Source organism: Saccopteryx bilineata, chromosome 2, assembly GCF_036850765.1.
Source record: "Saccopteryx bilineata isolate mSacBil1 chromosome 2, mSacBil1_pri_phased_curated, whole genome shotgun sequence".
Classification (NCBI taxonomy): Eukaryota; Metazoa; Chordata; class Mammalia; order Chiroptera; family Emballonuridae; genus Saccopteryx; species Saccopteryx bilineata.
The window spans coordinates 235,341,335-235,362,790 of record NC_089491.1 but is presented as its reverse complement, the minus strand read 5'-3'; the positions used below and the strand labels follow the sequence as shown (position 1 = coordinate 235,362,790).

At 40.4% G+C, this 21,456-nt stretch overlaps 2 protein-coding genes and 1 non-coding gene across 12 annotated transcripts in view; all 3 read left to right on the top strand.

Moving 5' to 3' along the window:
• The window catches only part of PUS3 (pseudouridine synthase 3), a 284,654-nt gene that overhangs the window by 155,197 nt on the left and 108,001 nt on the right, over nucleotides 1-21,456 (top strand). The gene's annotated exons all lie outside the window — the stretch shown is intronic.
• CDON (cell adhesion associated, oncogene regulated) overlaps nucleotides 1-21,456 on the top strand; it is a 121,268-nt gene that overhangs the window by 78,190 nt on the left and 21,622 nt on the right. For 8 of the 9 annotated variants that reach the window (XM_066259651.1, XM_066259646.1, XM_066259647.1 and 5 more), the window contains 6 exons: nucleotides 3,828-4,009; nucleotides 4,491-4,596; nucleotides 10,097-10,219; nucleotides 14,741-14,962; nucleotides 17,294-17,574; nucleotides 20,281-20,360. In XM_066259651.1, the coding sequence (XP_066115748.1) occupies nucleotides 3,828-4,009; nucleotides 4,491-4,596; nucleotides 10,097-10,219; nucleotides 14,741-14,962; nucleotides 17,294-17,574; nucleotides 20,281-20,360 (994 nt within the window). Of the gene's footprint in view, nucleotides 1-3,827; nucleotides 4,010-4,490; nucleotides 4,597-10,096; nucleotides 10,220-14,740; nucleotides 14,963-17,293; nucleotides 17,575-20,280; nucleotides 20,388-21,456 lie in introns of all 9 variants that reach the window. The other variant, XM_066259654.1, reaches the window with a different exon arrangement.
• Nucleotides 13,338-13,413, top strand: TRNAA-CGC (transfer RNA alanine (anticodon CGC)). Its single transcript has one exon. It is a non-coding gene; the product is annotated as a tRNA-Ala (tRNA).

The window sequence follows — 21,456 nt, the reverse complement described above, 5'->3', positions numbered from 1 at the left end:
TTTAATAACTACATATGTACCTACCATATAAATATACCATAATGTACTTGACCCATTCTTTATTTCTGGATTTTAGATTATTTTTAACTGAAAATGAGTAGAAACAGTGTTGTTGTGGTGACATCTTTGTATGTGTTTATGTAATTCAGTATGAATGAATATTTTAAGAGGAAATTTGCATGTTACTTGACGGCAATTGTTGGATCTGCTGATGCATCTCAGCATAGTTATAATTTAGTGCTTAGTCTTAGGGAAATGATACAAAACCTTACACTTTTTTCTGTAGGTTTTATTTCAGCAGAGGACTGTCCCTGCCCCCAAATATCATGAGGCTACAGAAAAAAATTAAACCATAAAAAAAGATACATTTTCTTTTACCTGTTTAGGTTTCATGACCAGTTTTGTTTATGGACTTTCAAGTGTACTTTAGTAGTAAATTCCTGTTTGTCTACACAGCCAACATAAGAACCTAAGAACATTGTGTAGGTGTGGTTGGGAGAAAGTGGCAGGTTCTTTTTAAAATAATCTTTTTATTTTTCAGTTACAGTAAACAGACAATATATTAATTTCAGGTGTACAACCCAGTCCTTAGATATTTATATAACTTACAAAGTGATTATCTGGATAAATCTAGTACCCATCTGACACCATATGTACTTATTACAGTATTATTGACTAGATTCCCTCTGCTGTACTTCATATCCCCATGACTGCTCTATGACTACCAGTTTGTAGTTCTTCATCCCTTCACCTTTTTCCCTCATCCTCCCAACCTTCATCCCATCTGGCAACCATCAAATTGTTCTCTGTATCAGTGAGTCTGTATCTATTCCTCTTATTTGTTTATTTTGTTTATTAGGTTCCACAGATAAGTGAAATCATGATATTTGTCTTTCTCTGTCTGACTTAATTCACTCAGCACAGTATCCTATAGGTCCATCCATGTTGTCTCTGTTGACAAGATTTCATTCTTTTTTATGGAGGAGTCATATTCCACTGTATATATGAACCATTTCTTTATCCATTCATTTTTTACTGGACATTTAAATTCATATCTTCATTATTGTAAATGAATGCTGCAATGCTGTAATGAATATATGCATGTATTTGCAATTTAGTGCTTGGGGTTTCTTTGGCTAACTGCCCAGAAGTGGAATTGCTGGGTCCTTCTTTGTTTCCTGTTATAACCTTTGTTTTATGGTCTATTTTGTCCAGTATAAGTATTGCTATTCCAGATTTTTGTTTCTTTGTTTCCATTTTTCATGAAATATCTTTTTCATCTCTTTACTTTTAGTCTATGTATGTCTTTCGATCTGAAGTGAGTCTTTTGTAAACAGCATATATAAAGGTCTTATTTTGTTATCCATTTAGCCACCATGTCTTGTGATTAAAGCATTTAATTAATTTACATTTGACCCTTTGAGTAGTGAGTTTTTTTCATGCTCTCTGATCCCTAGGAGTGAGTTGTTTTTTTCAAAAAATAAAATTAGTTCCAGTTCCAGTTTTATTAACTTAAAATCATGTCTGTTTGATAACCAATTTATGAAAACAAGAAGAACATACATATTCCAGATCTAAGTTTAAAGACATACATGTATGATCGTATTCTGGATGGTCAGGAGGCATGAGGACATACATGAGCATTCATACTACTCAAAGGATTAAATTAAATGTTGATAGGTATGTATTTATTGCCACTTTATTATTTATACTTTTGATCTTTTTTTTCTTCATTCTCTTAAAAAAGACCCTTTAACATTTCTTATAATATTGATCTTGTATTGCTGAACTCCTTTAGTTTTTTTTCTTTGAAGTGCTTCATCTGTATTTTGATTCTAAATGATAGCTTTGCTGGGTAGAGTAGTCTTGGTTGTAGGTCCTTGCTTTTAATCACTTTGAATATTTCTTGCCAGTCCCTTCTGGCCTGTGAAGTTTCTGTTGAAAAATCAACTGACAGCCTATGGTATTTCTTTGTAGACAACTAACTCCTTTTCTCTTGCTGCTTTTAAGATTCTCTCATTGTCTTTAATCTTTGGCTTTTTAATTATGATGTATCTTATTGTAGGCCTCTTTGGATTCACCTTATTTCAGAGTTTCTGTGCTTCCTGGACTTGTGTGTCTTTTTTCTTTACCAGGTTAGGGAAGTCCTTAGTCATTATTTCTTCAGATAGTTTCTCAAAACCTTGCCCTCTTCTTCTATGATATGTATGTTGTCACGCTTCATGTTTTCGCGAAGTTCCCTTAAACTATCATTAAAAAAATTTTTTTTCTTTGCTGCTCTGATTGGGAGTTTTCTCTTTGTCTTACAAATTGGTGATTACATAATCTGGTTTCACATAATCTGACATTGATTCTCTGTAATCTAGTCTTCATTTCAGGTATTGCATTCTGTTTTTCTGACTGGTTCTTTTTTTAAAATCATTTCTATGTCCTTTTTTATGCTGTTGAAATTCTAAGTTAGTTGTTTTTCTGGATATTTTCACTGTTCTTTCATCTGAGACAGGTTTCTTTTTTTTCCCCTCATTTTGACTGCCTTTTTGTATGTGTTTCTATGTATTAGATAGATCTGCTATGTTTCCCAGTCTTGATAGAGTGGCCTTATATAGTAGGTGTCCTATAAGGCCAGTGGCACAGCCTCCTTGGTCACTCAAGCCAGTTGTTCCAGGTGGACCCCCCCCCATGTGGGCTGTGTGTACCCTCCTATTGTAGTTGACCCTTGATTGCCATAGGCTGATCAGCTATGAGGACCTGCTGCAGCTACAGCAGAGGAGCTGCTGTGCAGGCGCCAACCCCATGAAGCAGAACTTCAGCAGGTCTCTTGTTCCTGCTGAGTTTGCCCCTTGAATGCATCACTGAATGCTCTGGTGTGATCTGAAGCTGCCCATCAGGTGCTCTGGCTCTGGGGTCCCCCGGAAGGTTCAGGTCAAGGTTAGATGGCGCTTGTGCCCTGCCCCAGGCCTCTCAGCATGAGCTACAGAGCAATCTTCAGATAGCTACTGGGCTTAGAGGTGCCTGAGAGAGGCCAAGCTGTGAACCAAATTCAGCTGCCTCTAGTGCTGGGCATGGGCCATCTTAGCAAGAGGTACAAGGTATGCTGAGGCCAGATGCTGCTTGCTTGGGATTTGTGAACCTTTGAGAGATTTTAGGAAAGTTTGCAGCATGAGCCAGTACAGGCCTTTGGATGGAAAAGCCACTGGAAATACTTTGGGTGGGTCCGCAAGTTGTGTGGGGTGGGGTCTCAAGAAATCAACAAGGTGGATGAACTGTGTTAGCCAGGTTGGTGGAGAATTAGATATGGGGCCACCTGCACCTGTAGGGGAGGGCTCAGCAAAGTAACAGTGGCGTCTGCCAATACTTCTGTTTGGAAGAAAGCTGCCCCTCTAGCCCCCTCCTCAAAGTCATGCAATTCCATTCTTGCTCATATGTCCCTGGTGCCTTTTGAACTAGAGCTCAGAGTGAATGAGACCGGGTGGGTGGCACCCGTCCTTTCAGAGGCATGGCCAGGACTGCAGGGGCCCTTCACACCAGTCAGCTGGAGTCCCCACTGGGTTACAGCCAGGAGGTTCCTGGCCCTGGAACCTTGAGCTAGGCCCTGGTATGTGGCCGGGACGCCTGGTATTTAGATCTTAGAATTTTGAACACCATATGATTAAACAACCTACTACCAGTTGGGTTGAAATATATTTGTTGAGATCTACTTTCTATTGAATATATAAGCTTTAGAGTATGTTACTGTTACAGCACAACTGTTGTATTTTGAGTATTGTACCTTCAGTTCACTTATTACAGCTTTTTCAATTTGGGTTTTTTTTTTCTCTCCTCAAAAGGTTCAACATACAAATTTAGGGTCATTGCTGTTAACCATTATGGTGAGAGTTTTCGGAGCTCGGCATCTCGTCCTTATCAGGTGGCTGGGTTCCCCAGTCGTTACTCTAACCGCCCAGTAACTGGACCTCACATTGTGCACACAGAAGCCGTCAGCGATACTCAGATTGTGCTGAAGTGGACGGTGAGCAGCATGTTGTTTCTAATGAGAATATTTTCTGGTTTGGCCATGTTAACAATTTAATATTCTCATGATGCAATACAATGCACAGCAAATTTTTGAACTTTTAAGTGAGGAAATTGAAGGGCACAGATATTTGTCTAAAAGCACTCATTATTAACGGGGCAGTGTTAAAAGTAAAATTATTACCTCAGCTGTCATCCAGGTGTTAACTTAATTGCCATTTCATGATTTATTCATTCTGAACCAATTGTACTTTTATGCATTTTTGAACCTTTTGAAGTACATTGCTTTATTTTTGGTTAGCCGTGCAGTAAGCTAAATGCCCTTAATACCTTTGAATACCTTTGAATTAAATTTAAAATGGCCATCAAGGATGTTTACAGAATGAATCTAGAGAAATACTGCCATGCAAATAAATCTTAATGAGTTTGAAAATTAAGTTTATTTTTGTCTTAGACAAGTTTTTGCTTCTATTTTTCAGTACATTCCATCAATTAACAATAATACTCCCATTCAAGGATTTTATATTTATTACCGGCCAACAGATAGCGACAATGACAGTGATTACAAGCGGGACATTGTAGAAGGTAAGACCCACTGGTAAGCTGGGGTCCCAGTAAAGGAGTTTGGAGGGAGTGGGTTTATAAATATATGAAAAACATCATCCCAGGCTAGCAGAGTAAAAAAGTGAAATGGTAATATGTACTATTACTTTGAATTTTTCCCAACGAAAGATAATTTTTCAACTTAATGTATATAGTAGCTTACATTTTGGTTGTGAAAACTGTCAGTTACGAAAGTGTGGGGGAGATGGATTAGTCAGTAGTTCATTTGAAAATAGTTTTTGTTTTGTTTAAGTGAACAGTAACCTGTGTATAAAAATCAATTGCAACTTCTAGCTTTATTTTTGTTTGTTTGTTTGTGTTTTTTTTTTTTTTGGTGCCGAAACCCGGGATCGAATCTAGCTTTATTTTTAAAAATAATGTCTCAGTCAACAGTGCCATTGAAGTCTGTGCTTGAAAGATCACATCTTGAGTATATTATCCAAGAGATGCTGAGAAATTGGGATGTAGGTAGAGGAGAAACCAGCCAAGATGGTGAAGGGTGGTGAAACTGCCTTTGTTGTGCATTTAAACTGTAGTTCAGAACTTTGCTTGTGGTCTGAAGACACCACGTGATCTGGCTGGCCCCTGCCTGCACCTTCAGCCGTGGCTCACACACCCCTCCTGTCTCACTGTGTCTTCTGTCACACACTGGCTTTCTTTCAGTTTCCTTGTGTGCACCTAGATCTTTCTTGCCTCAGGACCTTGGCATGTGGTAGTTCCTGCTCCCTATTTTGCTCTTCTTCCAAGGCTTTATCTAGGTACTCTGCTTTTCTCTGTTGTGTGCTTAAATGTTTCTTCTTCTTTAAATAACCTCCTCCCACTTAACTTCTAGTTGCATCCTTTATGTATATTTCATAGAAATTGATCATAGGGGTGTGTGTGTGTGTGTGTGTGTGTGTGTGTGTGTGTGTGTATGTATATGAAATTATTTGCTTGAAGTTTGTCCCCCTTGAAGCATCGGCCCGGCATGTGGACATCCTGGGTTCAATCCCCGGTCAGGGCATGTAAGAGAAGCGACCATCTGCTTCTCTCCCCCTCCCTCTCCCCTTTCTCTCTCTCTTCCCCTTTTGTAGCCAGTGGCTCAATTGGTTTTAGCATCGGCCCCTGGCACAGAGGATAGCATGGTTGTTCTGAATATTGGCCTCAGGCACTAAAAATAGCTCGATTGATTTGAGCATCAATCCTAGATGGGGGATGCCAGGTGGATCCCGGTTGGAGTGCACACGGGAGTCTGTCTCACTATCTCCCCTCCTCTCACTAAAAAAGAGTTTGTCCCCCTACTAAATGTTAACCTTATATGGGTAATGGGCCCTTTATCCCAAAACTGTATCCCACGTCCATCCAGTGATGAAGTGGTTAGTATTTATTGAATGAATGAATGAGTGGAGTCCAAAACGAATATGGAATATCTGGGATGATAAGGCTGGAAAAAAGATGACTAACAAGTATCAGGATAGCTGTCTTCAGATATTTAAGGACTGGATGTGGAACTCAGTCACTCGGGGGAGGGGCAGTTAAAAGGAAAGAGAATAGAGGAAGAACTCTCTAACACAGCATTTCTAACATAGATGCTCGTAAAATGATAAACTCCCTAGTTTTGGAGGGGCTCTCAGTTCCTTGGAAGGGATTCTTGCTGTGGGAAAAAGGCTTCTTTCAAGGTCTTTTTTCACTCCCAGATTCTGATTCTTTGAAATATTAGTGTCCTAATGGACCATGTCATAAAATTGCCTTAGGCCAGGCTTACTTTCATATGACTTCTTGACATACGATACTGTATATAGTTTTTGTTATAAGTAGTGTTACAATAAATTACTTTAAAATATACTATACATATCACTTTTCTTTAAATATTGTAGCATTCCTCCTCTTAATGTTTACCTAATGGAATTACTTTTGTAATATAATGAGAACTTTATCATCTGAATTTTAGTACCTGGCACATAATAGACACTCAGTAAATATCTGTTTAATGAAATAGTTTATTTATTTATTTATTTTAAGTTTTTTCTTTTTTTTTTCTTTTCTTTTTTTTTTTTTGTATTTTTCTGAAGCTGGAAACGGAGAGAGACAGTCAGACAAACTCCCGCATGCGCCCGACCGGGATCCACCCGGCACGCCCACCAGGGGCGAAGCTCTGCCCACCAGGGGGCGATGCTCTTCCCCTCCGGGGCATCGCTCTGCCGCGACCAGAGCCACTCTAGCGCCTGGGGCAGAGGCCAAGGAGCCATCCCCAGCGCCCGGGCCATCTTTGCTCCAATGGAGCCTTGGCTGCGGGAGGGGAAGAGAGAGACAGAGAGGAAGAAGGGGGTGGGGGGTGGAGAAGCAAAGGCGCTTCTCCTATGTGCCCTGGCCAGGAATCGAATCCGGGTCCCCCGCACGCCAGGCCGACGCTCTACCGCTGAGCCAACTGGCCAGGGCCAGTTTTTTCTTAAGTGAGAAGCAGAGTGAGTGACAGACTCCCCGCATGTGCCCCAACCAGGATCTACCTGGCAGGCCCCCCACTTGGCCATGCTTGGCCAGTCAGGGTCAGGGGCCATTGCTCTATTGCTCTGTAACTGAGCTATATTGGTGCCTGAGGCCAACTTGCTCCAACCTAGCCATGGCTGCAGCTGTGGGAGGGGAAGAAAGAGATAGAGAGAAAGGGGAGGGGGAGGGGTGGAGAAGCAGATGGTAGCATCTCCTGTGTGCCCTGACCAGAATCGAACCCGGGACTTCCATATGCCCTGCCAACCCTCTCCCATTGAGCCAGCAGGCCAGGGTCTTGTTTTCTCTTTTCTTAATCTGGAAAAATAGAAAAGCAATTAGTCACTGAAATTTGCTTTAAACATAAAGAATTGGACAAATGTAGAAAGATATTTGTTGGTAGCAAAAGGATTCTGTGAAGTCAAGATAGTGGTTGCCTTGAGTGGGAGTGGCCAACAGATGGAGCAAGTGGAGGGCCTTTCGGTGCTAGGAGGGTGCTCGTCCTGGACCGCGGCATTGGCCACGTGCAGTTAGTAGCTTTTTGTGAGCTGTACAATAATGGATACTTCCTCGTGCACATTTTACTTCATAGAAGGGCTATTTAAAAAGGAATGGAAAGAATTGTTAGTGAACGTTGTACATTTTAGTCCAAGCTAGATCTTCATTTTAGTTTAGCTGGGTTAGGAGAGTGGGCTTGTCAGATTTTTATTTTTAAAGTCTTTTGACAGAGGTTAAACATTTGTTATAAAATAGTTTTAAACAAGGCAAATGTAAATAAAATGAACATCCCTCCTGACTCTTTGTCTCTCTCACTGTTTTCCCCACCCTTCCTAGTTCTTCTTTCTAGAAATATCCACTGGTAAACAGTTTTGAACTATATTCTGTAGTTAAATCTTTGAACTTTTACAAGCTTGTGTGATGTGAATATTGAGTGTGGAACTGAGAAATTACTTAAAAGGAGCTTTTGTATCTAGTAGTAGGGCTGTGAATATGCGTTTTGCCTTATGGTTCACAGAGAACTTGTTTATAAACGTAATAGATGGAGCAATTAGATGTTTAAGTGGGCTTCACTGTGCTGTGTAATTTGCTTATTTCTTATTTTCAAGTTTATGCATTTGAAATTCTTTTTGTGGCAGTTAGGAACTATTGGCCTCTTCTCCCAAACCAAGGAACAAAAGTGTTTATCCTTTGTATGTAAAGCTGTCTTTAAAGTAAAGTTTTAGATTACTTGTGTATATTGACTCAAAATTTTTTAAGCTTTTGAAAAGTATTTGAAACTCACATTTTAAAGAATACAGTAAGAGCACAGTTACATTGTTATCCTATTTCTGAATTAAGTTCCACATTCAGATAAACTGGAGGTGTTTCTGGCATAGTAGTGCTATTTTGCTGGATATTTTTATCTTATAAAGTTGAGTCCAGATAAATCAGAGTAATCAGTTGATCTTTAAGTCTGAGCTTTGGGCTTTTCACCTTTTGTAAAATATCCTTTGAGGAATAAATTGCCTGTTGATTTCAGACCCAATAATGCAGTTAGTTGTCTTATTGAGCAATCAGTAAAAACTCTTTCTCTGTGCATATATTTCCTATCATTTTAGCCATTGGAATAATTACCAGAATAATGGCATGTTAATCTATTATTTTAACTGTTTTCTCTTATTAGTAACATACCAGAAGCTTCATTTAATTCCATTTTTATTACTCCCCTGAAAGGAAAATGTCAAATCTAGGGTAGTAAGTGTTCAAAGTGTTTATTGTTAGGTAGGTGGAGGACTGGGCTAGGAAAGACATTAGGGTAGGGGAAAAATGTTGAGGTTTTTAGGAAGATTTTAGAATTTAGAAATAGATCTATTCTAGTCTCAACCAGATTTTGAGTCAGGTTTCTTTTAAGGTTCTCTTTATATTTATAAATGAGGCATAGATTTCCTCACTTATTGAGGCTTTCAGAGCCCCTTGATCCTAAAACAAACAGCTTCTTCATCTTATCAAATATGGGTGTTTCTGAATGAGGAATTTTGTATTGGTGACCTTGGGAAGGGGTTATGCTTCCAGATTGAAATATTTTTGTCTGTATTGAATTAGAAAGGAACCTGGTGCTATCGCTCCCATCAGCCAAGTAGATTCGACTTTGTATGTGTGGGGTTTTTTTCCCCCTTTAGTTAATTCTTAAATCACTTGGTAGTATAGTTGAATTTCTAAGAAACAGTGGAAACAGTTTGAAGAGATATTTTCTAAGAGGGATTAAAGGTGCTTGAAGAGTTCATTAAACTTGGCAGAAGTGTCCTGTTTATTAAAGTTTGTCACAGGTCCATAGAAGTAAAAATGTAATTTATACTGGCATGTTCAGGAGTGTTTCTAAATGAAATGCTGGCTGGTGCCATGGACAGCAGAATTGTTCTATTTGAGATACTTGTGTGGTTTGGAGACCTTGACCCAAAAGAAAAGAAATGGAGCAATAGCCAGGAGTTTCCTGTGGTGAATTTGCTTTTTGATTATTCTCAACCATTTATTCAGGCATCTGGGCATATGTCAATTCCTGCCACTTTCATTACAATGGAATTGGGAGTTTTGCTAAGGCCTGTCTTGTAAATAGTAACTTGTTCTGGAAAAGATACCATTTGCTGATTTCACATGTAGTATTGTTTCCTGGTGGGTAGACAGAGAAGATTATCTTGCTGGGTGAAATAGAGGATCAAAGGAGTTGAGGGGTTTTTTAACCTGTGTATAAAATTAACGTATATTTTATGAAAGACTCATCAGTAACTATTTGTAATGAAACAAAGTATTACTACCAGCACACAGATACAGCTTTGAGTTTATTGTTTTTTCATGCCATGTAATAGAAATGCAATTTATTATATTTGTGGTGCATTACTATAATACTTATATTAAATACATTTTTCTTGCACAGACTATGTGGTAATGGATATTGCTCCAATCTCATTTATTAAGTAATTATATTGACTGTATCAGTTGGATTGTATGATATGTGAAGCTTATCTTTTATTTTCCTTTCTAGGTTCAAAGCAATGGCACATGATTGGGCATCTGCAACCAGAAACCTCCTATGATATTAAAATGCAGTGCTTCAACGAAGGAGGAGAGAGCGACTTCAGTAACGTGATGATCTGTGAGACTAAAGGTAAGGCAGGTGAGAACTGTGCTTTTTCCCTGCACAGAGCTAGAATTCCACACTCTGGGTTATTCCTCTATTGATATATTCACCTAAGGAGACTTCTGTGCTGGACCTTTTTCTGGGTGCATACGTTTAGACTGTCCAAACAGGAAGTATAATATATTGACTGAGCACTTGTCTAAAATGGTTTACATAAGCATCAATCACATTTATTAATTTCTCTGCCACTCTGAGTAATAGGTCATTGCCCTTCTCTCTTTCTCCATTAAGAGAACAGAAATATTTGCTGACTAATTTGTGAGATTGCCAAGAGAATTGGAATAGTAAACAAAACATATGAAACAAAATGTGCGAAAATTTTAAGGATAAGTGCAACATATGTGTAAAGTGGTTTCTGGAATGATAGATATGTATAACACTGCTTGGTTAATTAAGTATAGTAGTTCAGTTCAGAATTAGCAGTTTCTAATTCTACATTGAAATTCTCATTCTGCCTACATACAGATATTAACTGCAATGTTACCATCTTTAGAAATGGAAGATGTAACAGAAATAGCTAATGTGGATATTTACAACTCAGAAGCACTCTTGTTCAGTCCCAATTAATCTGACAGAAAAGGAGACATTTTTCCTCTATTTTTAAGAACCAGGGAGAACTTCCAGAGACCCCCAATAGATCTCCCCATAATGTCTCGTTGGCCAGAACTCAGTCACAGGCCCCCTGGTCATTCCTGAGGTGGATGATGGATCAGGATCTACTCCAGGGCTCTGTGGGGTTCAGTGGACACTTGCACAAAATTGGGGGCCTACCAGCAGAGGGGAGGAGACTGGTGAAGGGGCTGTGCAGCCCTTAGCATCTGCTACCAGTGATTTTATTACCCCTGTTTTAATATGAGGAAACTGAGAATCAAAAACTTTGAATTAAAAAGCCAAGTTCAGCCCTGGCCGGTTGGCTCAGTGGTAGAGCGTCGGCCTGGCGTGCAGGAGTCCCAGGTTTGATTCCCGGCCAGGGCACACAGGAGAAGCGTCCATCTGCTTCTCCACCCCTCCCCCTCTCCTTCCTCTCTGTCTCTCTCTTCCCCTCCTGCAGCCAAGGCTCCATTGGAGCAAAGTTGGCCCAGGCACTGAGGATGGCTCTGCCTCAGGTGCTGGAATGGGTCTGGTTGCAACAGAGCAACGCCCCAGATGGGCAGAGCATTGCCCCCTGGTGGGCATGCCCGTGGATCCCGGTCGGGCTCATGCGGGAGTCTGTCTGCCTCCCTGTTCCCAACTTCAGAAGAAAAAAAAAAAAAAGCCAAGTTCCATCTTTTAATTCTAAATCATGTGTCTTTCTGCTGCAAACCCCACACATTAAATCAACATTTAAACATATACATATATAGACTTTTAGACTTTACCTTGAATTTTATTTGGTTAGCACATATTTAAGTACCTTTTTGTATAAGACATTCTGATGTGTTAATGGGTATTTCTTATTTGTCTGTAAAATGATGTAATACTTGGAGAAAAATCAGATAACAGTGAAATGTATCCTTTCTGTCCCCAAAATATTTAGGAATCTAGCCACACAAAACAAAACACAGGTACCTATGTAGTAAATATTGCCTAAGTAGTATCATATTGTAGCTGTGTCTATAATAGTAGACCTCAGAAATTGACTCTGCTGGGAAATACAAAAGGTCCTACCTACAGACTTTCAGATCAGTACAAAATGAAAAAAAACTTCTTTGAAATGTTCGTGTTGAATGACTTTCTAAAAGGTATTACACAGCTCCTAGCCTATTTAAATAGAGTATATTATATACAAAATCATCTTTTCTTTTCTTTTTTATCCTTTATTAAGTAAGCGGCAGGGAGGCAGAGACAGACTCCCACATATGCCCCAACTGGGATCCAGCCTGCAAGCCCCCTACCTAGCGATGCTCAGCCCATCTGGGGCTGCTGATCTGTTGCTCAGCAACCCAGCTATTTTAGTGCCTGAGGCGAGGCCATGGAGCCATCCTCAGCTCCTGGGGCCCACTTGCCCAAACCATTCAAACCAATGCTGTGGGAGGGGAAGGGGACAGGTGGAGAAGCAGATGGTCGCTTCTGTGCACCTTGACCAGGAATTGAACCCGAGACTTCCACATGCAAGGCTGATGCTCTATCCCTGAGCCAACCATCCAGGGCCTACAAACTTACCTTTCAAATAAATGACTCAAGTTTTTTCTTTCCCCTTCCCCTTCCCCTTTCCTTTTTCTTTTTCTTTCCTTTTCCTTTTCTTTCCATCTTAGTGAGAGAAGGGGAGATAGTGTGACACTCCCACATTTTCCCTAACTGGGATTCACCTGGCAACCCCGGTCTGAGGCTGATGCTCAAATCAATTGAGTTATCCTCAGTACCTGAGGCTGACATGCTGGGACTGGCTGAGCTATATCCTCAGCGCCTGGGGCCAATGCTCAAACCAGTCAAGCTACTGGCTGCATGAGGGGAAGCGAGAGAGAGAACGGGAGGGGGAAGGGCAGAGATGCAGATGGGCGCGTCTCCTGTGTGCCCTGGCTGGGAATCGAACCCGGGACTCCTGCACGCCAGGCCGACACTCTACCAATGAGCCAACCGGCCAGGGCCTCAAGTTTCTTATGAACAATGTTTGTTTTGTGTAGTAATTCAGGAAGGTTTTCAGAAGTGATAGGTGCTGAAGACCGACTACCCTCAAAGATCATAGACTGTCAGGATTTTTTTTCAGTCCTTTGGTGCACGTGTGTGTGTTTGCCAATATCTTTATGTTTTTTGTGTTACCTTTCTTATTTCACATTCTGAGTTGTCTCTTATTGGTGTTAATGGGTCCATCTTACTCACCTGTACCACATGCATGTTTAACTGCAACCAGACCTTCCGGCTGGGTAGAATAATGAATGAATGAAGGATAGATGAAGAGTGTAAACCTGAAGGACTGCTCTGGGAGTAATCGTGATCTTTAATGTATAATTTCTAACATCCATTTTGCCTCAGAAACTTTTTTGTTTTCTTTGGAGTTGGCAGGGATCTGAGAATTGTTTAATCCAACACACTGTGCCATGTCTTCTTTCAGTGCATCCATCTAGCTTCCTGAGATGGAGAGCTCTTTCCTTTGAAAGCTGGCCTCGCCCTGGCCGGTTGGCTCAGCGGTAGAGCGTCGGCCTCGCATGTGGAGGACCCGGGTTCGATTCCCGGCCAGGGCACACAGGAGAAGCGCCCATTTGCTTCTCCACCACTCCGCCGCGCTTTCCTCTCTGTCTCTCTCTTCCCCTCCCGCAGCCAAGGCTCCATTGGAGCAAAGATGGCCCGGGCGCTGAGCATGGCTCTGTGGCCTCTGCCTCAGGCACTAGAGTGGCTCTGGTCGCAACATGGCGATGCCCAGGATGGGCAGAGCATCGCCCCCTGGTGGGCAGAGCATCGCCCCTGGAGGGCGTGCCGGGTGGATCCCGGTCGGGCGCATGCGGGAGTCTGACTGTCTCTCCCTGTTTCCAGCTTCAGAAAAATGAAAAAAAAAAAAAAAAAAAAAAAAGAAAGCTGGCCTCTCCTTTACAATTCCCAGCTCTGGTCTGTAGTTCAAGTTACCAGAAAATTGAACCCTAATATAATGATGAAGTAAATTTTTTAAGAGACCACTCTGTCCATATGGGTTTTGAGGTGTCATAGCATGAAATATAGTCTATTAAGTAACAACTATAACAACATTGAACACTGCCATGTTCAAGGCTCACCGCTAGGTGCTTTACATGGACTACCATGTTTACTCTTCGTCACAGCCTGTGCGGGAGCTCTTCTTATCCTCACTTCCACACGCAGCAGCTGGTTCTTGGAGGTTAAGGTCATCCAGCTGTGGATAGGGGTGGAGCAGGGATAGAGCTGGCAGTCTGCTCCCAGAGACCTGACCGTCAGCCACCGTGTTGAACTGCTTTCCCACGACATTTAAAGCATGAAAAACATGTTATTTGGGGACAGAGAAAAATGGAGCTTGAGTTTCATCTGTTGTTAGCTTTTGTTACCACTTTCATATCAATGAACTAGGTAAAAGTACTGCAAATGTGAACTCCAAAAGTTTTTGGTTTTGGAATGCGTAATATTTATATGCAAGGTTTTTGAGGTTGTCTGTAATTGTTCTAATAGTCCAAAGTCATATCTTCTAACATTAATCACATGGTACAGGCATAAAATTTGTAATTCAGAGTCTTATTCAGCTCAAAGTAATTAGATAGGAAGGAGTCTTTGTCTCATCCATAAATTGAAAATACTTTTATTTCAAGTCTTTGGGAGTTGTTTGGGTTAGACTAGTGCATATGTTTCTCTGATGATATGTTTTCTTTAGAATTTGTGGACTCAAACTTTGGCACATCAGATTTTGAAACTTTTGAGCCCTCTGTGAGTCATTGGTGGTCAGATCATCTCAGTAACAAGTGTAAACAGACTGGCTTACATTCCCAACCAGACCTCCTTCAGAGAGTAAACCATTTCATAGAGTCTGTGTTCACTCTGACATCATGTTTTCCTTTATATTTCATCTAGTGAAACGTGTTCCTGGAGCTTCTGAGTATCCTGTCAAAGACTTGAGTACCCCTCCCAATTCTGCGGGCAGTGGAGGCAACGCGGGGCCTGCGACCAGCCCTGCCCGAAGCAGTGACATGCTGTACCTGATCGTGGGCTGTGTACTGGGCGTGATGGTCCTCATCCTCATGGTTTTTATTGCCATGTGCCTGTGGAAGAACCGCCAGCAGAACACTGTACAGAGTGAGTTTTTCCTAAATATTGCCTCCTCTTTTCTGAAAAAGATGGGTAGAAAAATATAGAATAAATACTGATTTCTAACAGTTCTGTGTATTAGTGTCATGACATAGCACACATTAGCTACTCTTCATTCCGAGGAGGTGACTTTACAGCTGTTCCAGCTGTCAACCAAAGTAAGTGGAGCAACAGATTAAATTGCCCAGTAGAAACAAGCAACAAAGCCAAAGCCACACCAGTCTCCCAGGGAACAGCTGGCTTGGTGCCAGCAGACGCGGGCTCTGTCAGACACTGCGGAGGCTGGGTGCTGGACCTGAGCCTGGTGACCACAGTAACACCTTCACACTGGACCTGGTTGACAGGGACGGAAAAGGCACCATGGAAAGGAAAGTAGTGCAAATTTCTGAGTCACTGTCCCCGAATGACACAAATTCACATGGTTCTGTTTTGGTGCCTGATGTACCAAAACTACTGAGGTGGCATTCCATCGCCCTGAGTGCACCTCATCATACGAGCGCTTCAGTGGTCAGGACGGCACTGTATTAAACACACATTCAGAACTCTTCTCTCTTCTTTCCCTGGTTCTCTTCCTCTCACCGTCCTACCTGTCCTCTTCCCCCAGCTCTTACAGGGTCATCACATCAGGCGGAGACTCACATCTTTGGTGAGAGAAGTTCTTTGGCTTTCCCTTTGCTCCAGAGTAAGAGAATGAAAGGGTAGCAAAGGAAGACCCCACAGTGGGAGGCACTCCAACTCTGCCAATCAGGTCCCCCCTACGGTCCCTTTGTAGTTTATAACCTGGGGAAAAGTGATTTTACTGACTTGGTGTATTCCAGGAGGTAGGCAGGGAGAGGGGCAGTGGTGATGGTGATGTCAGGCTGAAGGTGTGGAAATCATTGCACTGTCTCTTTTTCTAACTGCCTTTAATGCCATTGACTTTCATTGTATGAGCGTGTGCTGAATTATTAAGAGGAAAGGAATGATTTGGTTGCCTGAGCAAGATTAATCTGGTTAAAGTCCTTTTTTTTACAACTTGATAATATGTTTAAGGTAGAAATTCAAAATAGTCATGTTCAGTCATCCATTCAGAAGATACTGAGTCCCTTCTGTGCGCCCGACTGTGTGGTGATTGACAGTACCTAATGTGAAGAGTCTCCGCCCCCCGCGGTGTGCTGCTCCGCTCTGCGGGGAGAACCTCAGGCGCACTGACCATAGCACACCTGTGCAGGAAGCTCAGTGCTAGGAGGAGGGGCACCAGGTCCAGGCGTGTACTCTAATATGTGTGAACAATTTATTAAAACTCGGACAACAAATCCTGTGCAATTTAGATACTGTGCTTTCTAAGAGATATTTTACTTTTTCTAAATACACCTGATAGGTTTGTCTCTTAAAATGAAAATTTTGAGGCAGTTGTTTAAGTGGTTTTAATATAAGGAAATAGCACAATTCGCCTTTTGCCTTTAGTACCCCACTACTTCCAAAGTGGCCACAGTAACTGTAGGAACTATATGAAGTCAGTAAATATATACACAACTCGCCCTGGCCGATTGGCTCAGTGGTAGAGTGTCGGCCCAGCGTGTGGAAGTCCTGGGTTCGATTCCCGGCCAGGGCACACAGGAGAAGCGCCCATCTGCTTCTCCACCCCTCCCCCTCTCCTTCCTCTCTGTCTCTCTCTTCCCCTCCCGCAGCCGAGGCTCCATTGGAGCAAAGATGGCCCGGGCGCTGGGGATGGCTCCTTGGCCTCTGACCCAGGTGCTGAAGTGGCTCTGGTCACGACAGAGCGACGCCCCAGAGGGGCAGAGCGTCGCCCCTGGTGGGCGTGCCGGTGGATCCGGGTCGGGCGCATGCGGGAGTCTGACTGTCTCTCCCCGTTTCTAGCTTCAGAAAAATACAAAAAAAAAAAATGTATACACAACTCCATCCTTTTCCTTAAAAGTGTTATTTACTACTATTTGAAATAGCCTACCTTTTGTGATTGTTTTATACAATTTCTTTCAGCACTTTGAAAGAAGTTTATGGCAGTTGTAACACTTAGTGTTGCAGTAGTTTGATAATTTCAGCTTGCACAATTTATTAATTCTCTTTTGAGTAATTGCTTTCTGGTTAATTTTTCTTCTCATTAATAGAGTCATAACTCAAGAATTCCTAGATACCTCTACATGGTAAAGGAAATAGCAGTAACATTATTAAAGCATATCTGACAAGTAGGCTTTCACTGAGCACTTTTAAAATGTTTTATTTTAGTGTGTTTGTAGTTTCTCAGTGGTTTTATTAATAAAACTTCGTAAGCAAGAAGATTATCCCTTTCAGTTTTTTTTCTTTGTTCTTTCTTAATAGAATATGACCCACCGGGATATCTCTACCAAGGTTCAGATATTAATGGGCAGATGGTGGAGTACACCACTCTGCCTGGCACAAACCGGATAAATGGAAATGTTCATGGAAGCTTCATAAGCAATGGAGGTCTCAGCAATGGCTGCTCCCATCTTCACCATAAGGTTCCTAATGGAGTCGGTGGAATTGTGAATGGGAGCTTAAATGGAGGGCTTTACGCTGGGCACGCAAGCTCTCTAACCAGGACACATGTGGATTTTGAACATCCTCATCATCTAATGAATGTAAGAGACCCAATAATAAATGAAACTGTCCCTGTGCCCCACAGTGCCAAGGTACAAAAGCAGGGTAGTTATGCGGGCATTTTCCAATATAGGAACCTCACTGGTTAACTGGAATGGAATTAGTATGTATCCCTGGCAACCCTTTGATCCAGAGTAATGTTTGTAAGATTTCTGTTAGCAGGTAATAGATATACTCATCAATTTGGTTTATATATTTTAATGATTTAGCACTGAAAGTAGAACATGTAGCAAATAGACGAAGTCATTTTGAGACAAGATGAAAATACCACTTGGTGAAGACTGGACCGGATACTTTGAATTTGATTTATTTGCTAGAGGAGTCAGGCAGTTCTGACACAGTGAAGCAGGCTGGGAATGAGTCACAGTCCTTGCAGGCAGCAGCAAACAGAGCACATATGCTGTCTCAGAGAAGTGGCTATAATTCAGCTTCTGCTATTGGCATGCAGGACCCAATGTGACCAGATTTTCTGCTTTTCTATCTGTAAGTAGAGGTGAAATTGCCAGATTTTTTACCTACTGGCAACTCCAGTTTTTGAAATCACTGTGCAGGCCATCTGCAGGCCACCAGACCGACTTCTGACACATTGCGAGTTTCTTCTGTTTGTCTTGCCCAGTGTGTGTTGTTGCTTGTAAGGCTTTTGAGTTTTACAGTGTTAATATTCTTAGCCACAAGAGGTGATAAACCTTTAAAACCAGGAACAATTACTGATATATTTAACTTTTGAAATGGGAACAGAATGAGTAGCTTATTTTAGATTTATTTTGGTTAAAAAGGTTCTCTGCACCAGGCAGTGTGACTTATTACATGGTTTGGATATGCATCTCCATTATTTTTCAACCAAATAGGTAATTTTAGTTGATCAGATTTAAATATTGTCGTTGTCTTCATTGCAGATAAATTTGCTATAACCCACAATATGCTAAAATTTGAAGTTTACTTTATCTTTGACTTTAATAAAGATTTGTTAGATATTTGGAGAACAGAACAATAATATGTATTTGTGTCTTAAAGCTAGAGATTTGATGGCTTTCATGTGACCTACCTAGCTTTAGTATGTTCTAGGAAAAATATTTAATTTACTTTTAACTGCATCTCATTACCAAAAAAGAATAATGATTTCATTATTTTGTATGGAAAGACATGGCTTATATTCAGACTTTCTAAACTTTTTTTGTCACCATTTCTAGCCCAAACTGCTAACATTGTCCAAGAAACTGAAGGAGGGAGTGTGAACGTCTGAATAGCACATGCTGTTTCCATAAGAAGAAAAATAAGTCAAATGTTTACTTTAGTATTTGAACATAGTACTTTGGTTTTTTGAACAATAAATTATTTTTTTAAGATTTTTAAAAAATTTATTGATTTTAGAGGGAGAGGAAGGGAGACAGACAGACAAAAACAATATGTTCCTGTTTGTGCCCTGACTGAGAATTGAACTAGCAACCTCTGCATCTCCAGATGATGCTCTGACCAACTGAGCCATCCGGCCAGAGCAGGAATTGCTGTTTAAGTAATAGTCACCCCATTAGGTGTAAAGATTTTAGAGGTTACCTGTGATTTTAACTGATTAGTTTCCTTATTCTCTTCTGGTTGGGAGGAAATCTGGAAATTTAAAAAATGATGGTCATCATAAAAATCACCAATTAAGTTTAATATGGCTAGTGATTCAAATAAGTACGTACATTACTCCCATGGGCTGAATATAACCTAGGAATATTCTTTGAATGTTTTCTTTAAAATTCCTGTTGCTAGTTGGATCAGGAATGTTAAGAAAAATTTTCAGTATTTTTGGTTTGCTTAGATTCTGGCTGTTGGTATGAGATGAATGGAAATGGAAAGTATTCTGGGAAAAACAATTGCCTGAACTTTTCCTAACCTTGGAGGCATGCTTTGAGTTTGTGTGCGGTGTGACACCCTCTCCCACCCTTATCAAATTCAGCTGTGCTGTTTTTCATCTGAAAGCAGAACTTTGATTCTGACCATGAGGCTGGTTCAATTCTTAACTTTAGTTTTTAAGAACTCTTGCCATTGTGTATGTCAAGTGAACATTTTACAATGAGGTATGTGTTAATCTGGGCATTTTTCTTAATTACTGGGTAGTTTCCGCCAAAAGCAACATCAAAATATTAACACTCCTCTCCAAGTCATTGCTGGCGGAGAATCGACTCCATCTGGAAAAATATAACATGTTTTAAAACTTAGTGTAGTCAAGTGAACAGACCTAATCGAAATAATTATAGGAAAATGAAGATGGGTTTATCTTATGACATCATTCAGACATTTCCACTCTGTGTCTGAAACTGGCATCACATAAATCCTTCCGTGACTGCTAGAAAAGTAAAATGAGTAGGAGATTATGATGTAAAGTGTATTTTGGGCCCATTAGGTTTGAAGCACTAAAGGGAAGTGACTAACCTTCTCCATTTATTTGCCTCCTTTCAGTACAAAAATACATGGAAAACATGGCAGTTAGGTTTCTAGGTACAGTTTTAATATTGTGCAGAACTCATTTGTGAATACAGGTAAATAATGATAATGATAAGCATAACATTGCTTAGGGAGTAAGCTAAAATATACCGTGCATCCATTTCTTACTGGCATGGCGGTCATATTTGTATTTGGGTAGTGATCTATGGTGCCTTTAGCCCTCTCCTCCTTCTCCCCTGTGCTTCCTTCCTGACCAGGGTGGCGGAGTGTACACCGCATTACCTCAGACTGACCCAGTGGAGTGTGTTACCTGTCGAAACTGTTGGAACAACAATAGGTATGTTGATATGTATTTGCACAGGTTGTTGTGAATAGAAGTAGGACTCCTTTTAGTGAAAAAGGTTCTTCAGATTTTACCTAAGATATAAATTTCTCAGTAAGGGGGCTGTTGCTAATCTTTTGCCCCTGCTTTACAGTTTCCATCTTTCTGTGCTTTGGTTTCTTTAGCAATATTGACACTATTAAGACTTTGTTTCTAAGGTATTAAAAGGTTTGATGTTTCTGAAATCTTTACATTAGAGTCATTCTCTGGATACAGACTTTACCTTTTCTCACCTGGGATTTTCTGTTCCATATTATAGGATGTTTTCTACTCGATGTTATGAATGAGAGCATGTTTGAATATTAGGGGAAAACCTCTCTGGTATAACAATGTTTTTTCATAGTTCTATAACTGAAATTTTCTTAAAAGATTATTCAGTGTTTTTTTTTAATTCTTAAAACCTTAAGATAATTAAGTAGTAAAATCTTGCTTTTCATTTTCTTTTTTAAAAATATTAAAAGTAAAATGTATAACAATATTTCAAACAAAACATATGTAATGTGTTTTAAATTATGACAAAATATTTAGAAAGCTTTTGTGCTATCTCTTCAATTCAATGATTATCAAATTTTTTGTTGTAATAATGTTGTGTCTGTCAGAAATTTTAGTTCTTTCTTTTACATAATGATGTATCGGTTTACATGGTCTCAGAGTTTTTCCAATCTCTAAAACTCTGCAATTTAAAACTTAGTAGTGTATAAAATAATGGGAGTGTGAAAAAAAAAATGAGAGTGTGGACTGGAGTTTGGCTATTTCATTATTGAAATGGGGTTTGACCATATTTTTAAAATGAATTAATAACAAAGTGTTTGTCTGGAAGTGACCAAAACCAGAACTGGAAGGAGGATCTGGTCAACCACAGAAGTAAAAGCCCACTCTTTCAGCATGTGTTTTGAGAGTTGTGGAACAAAAAGCTTCCTGGAGATATAAAAAAACATTTTAGGGTTTATATATTAGCAAGAATGGTCTTTCTATTTTGTGGACTAAAATTTGCTTGTTACATTTTTAATTTCTCTATGCCTCTTGCTAAATGTTAAAATGTCCGTAACAT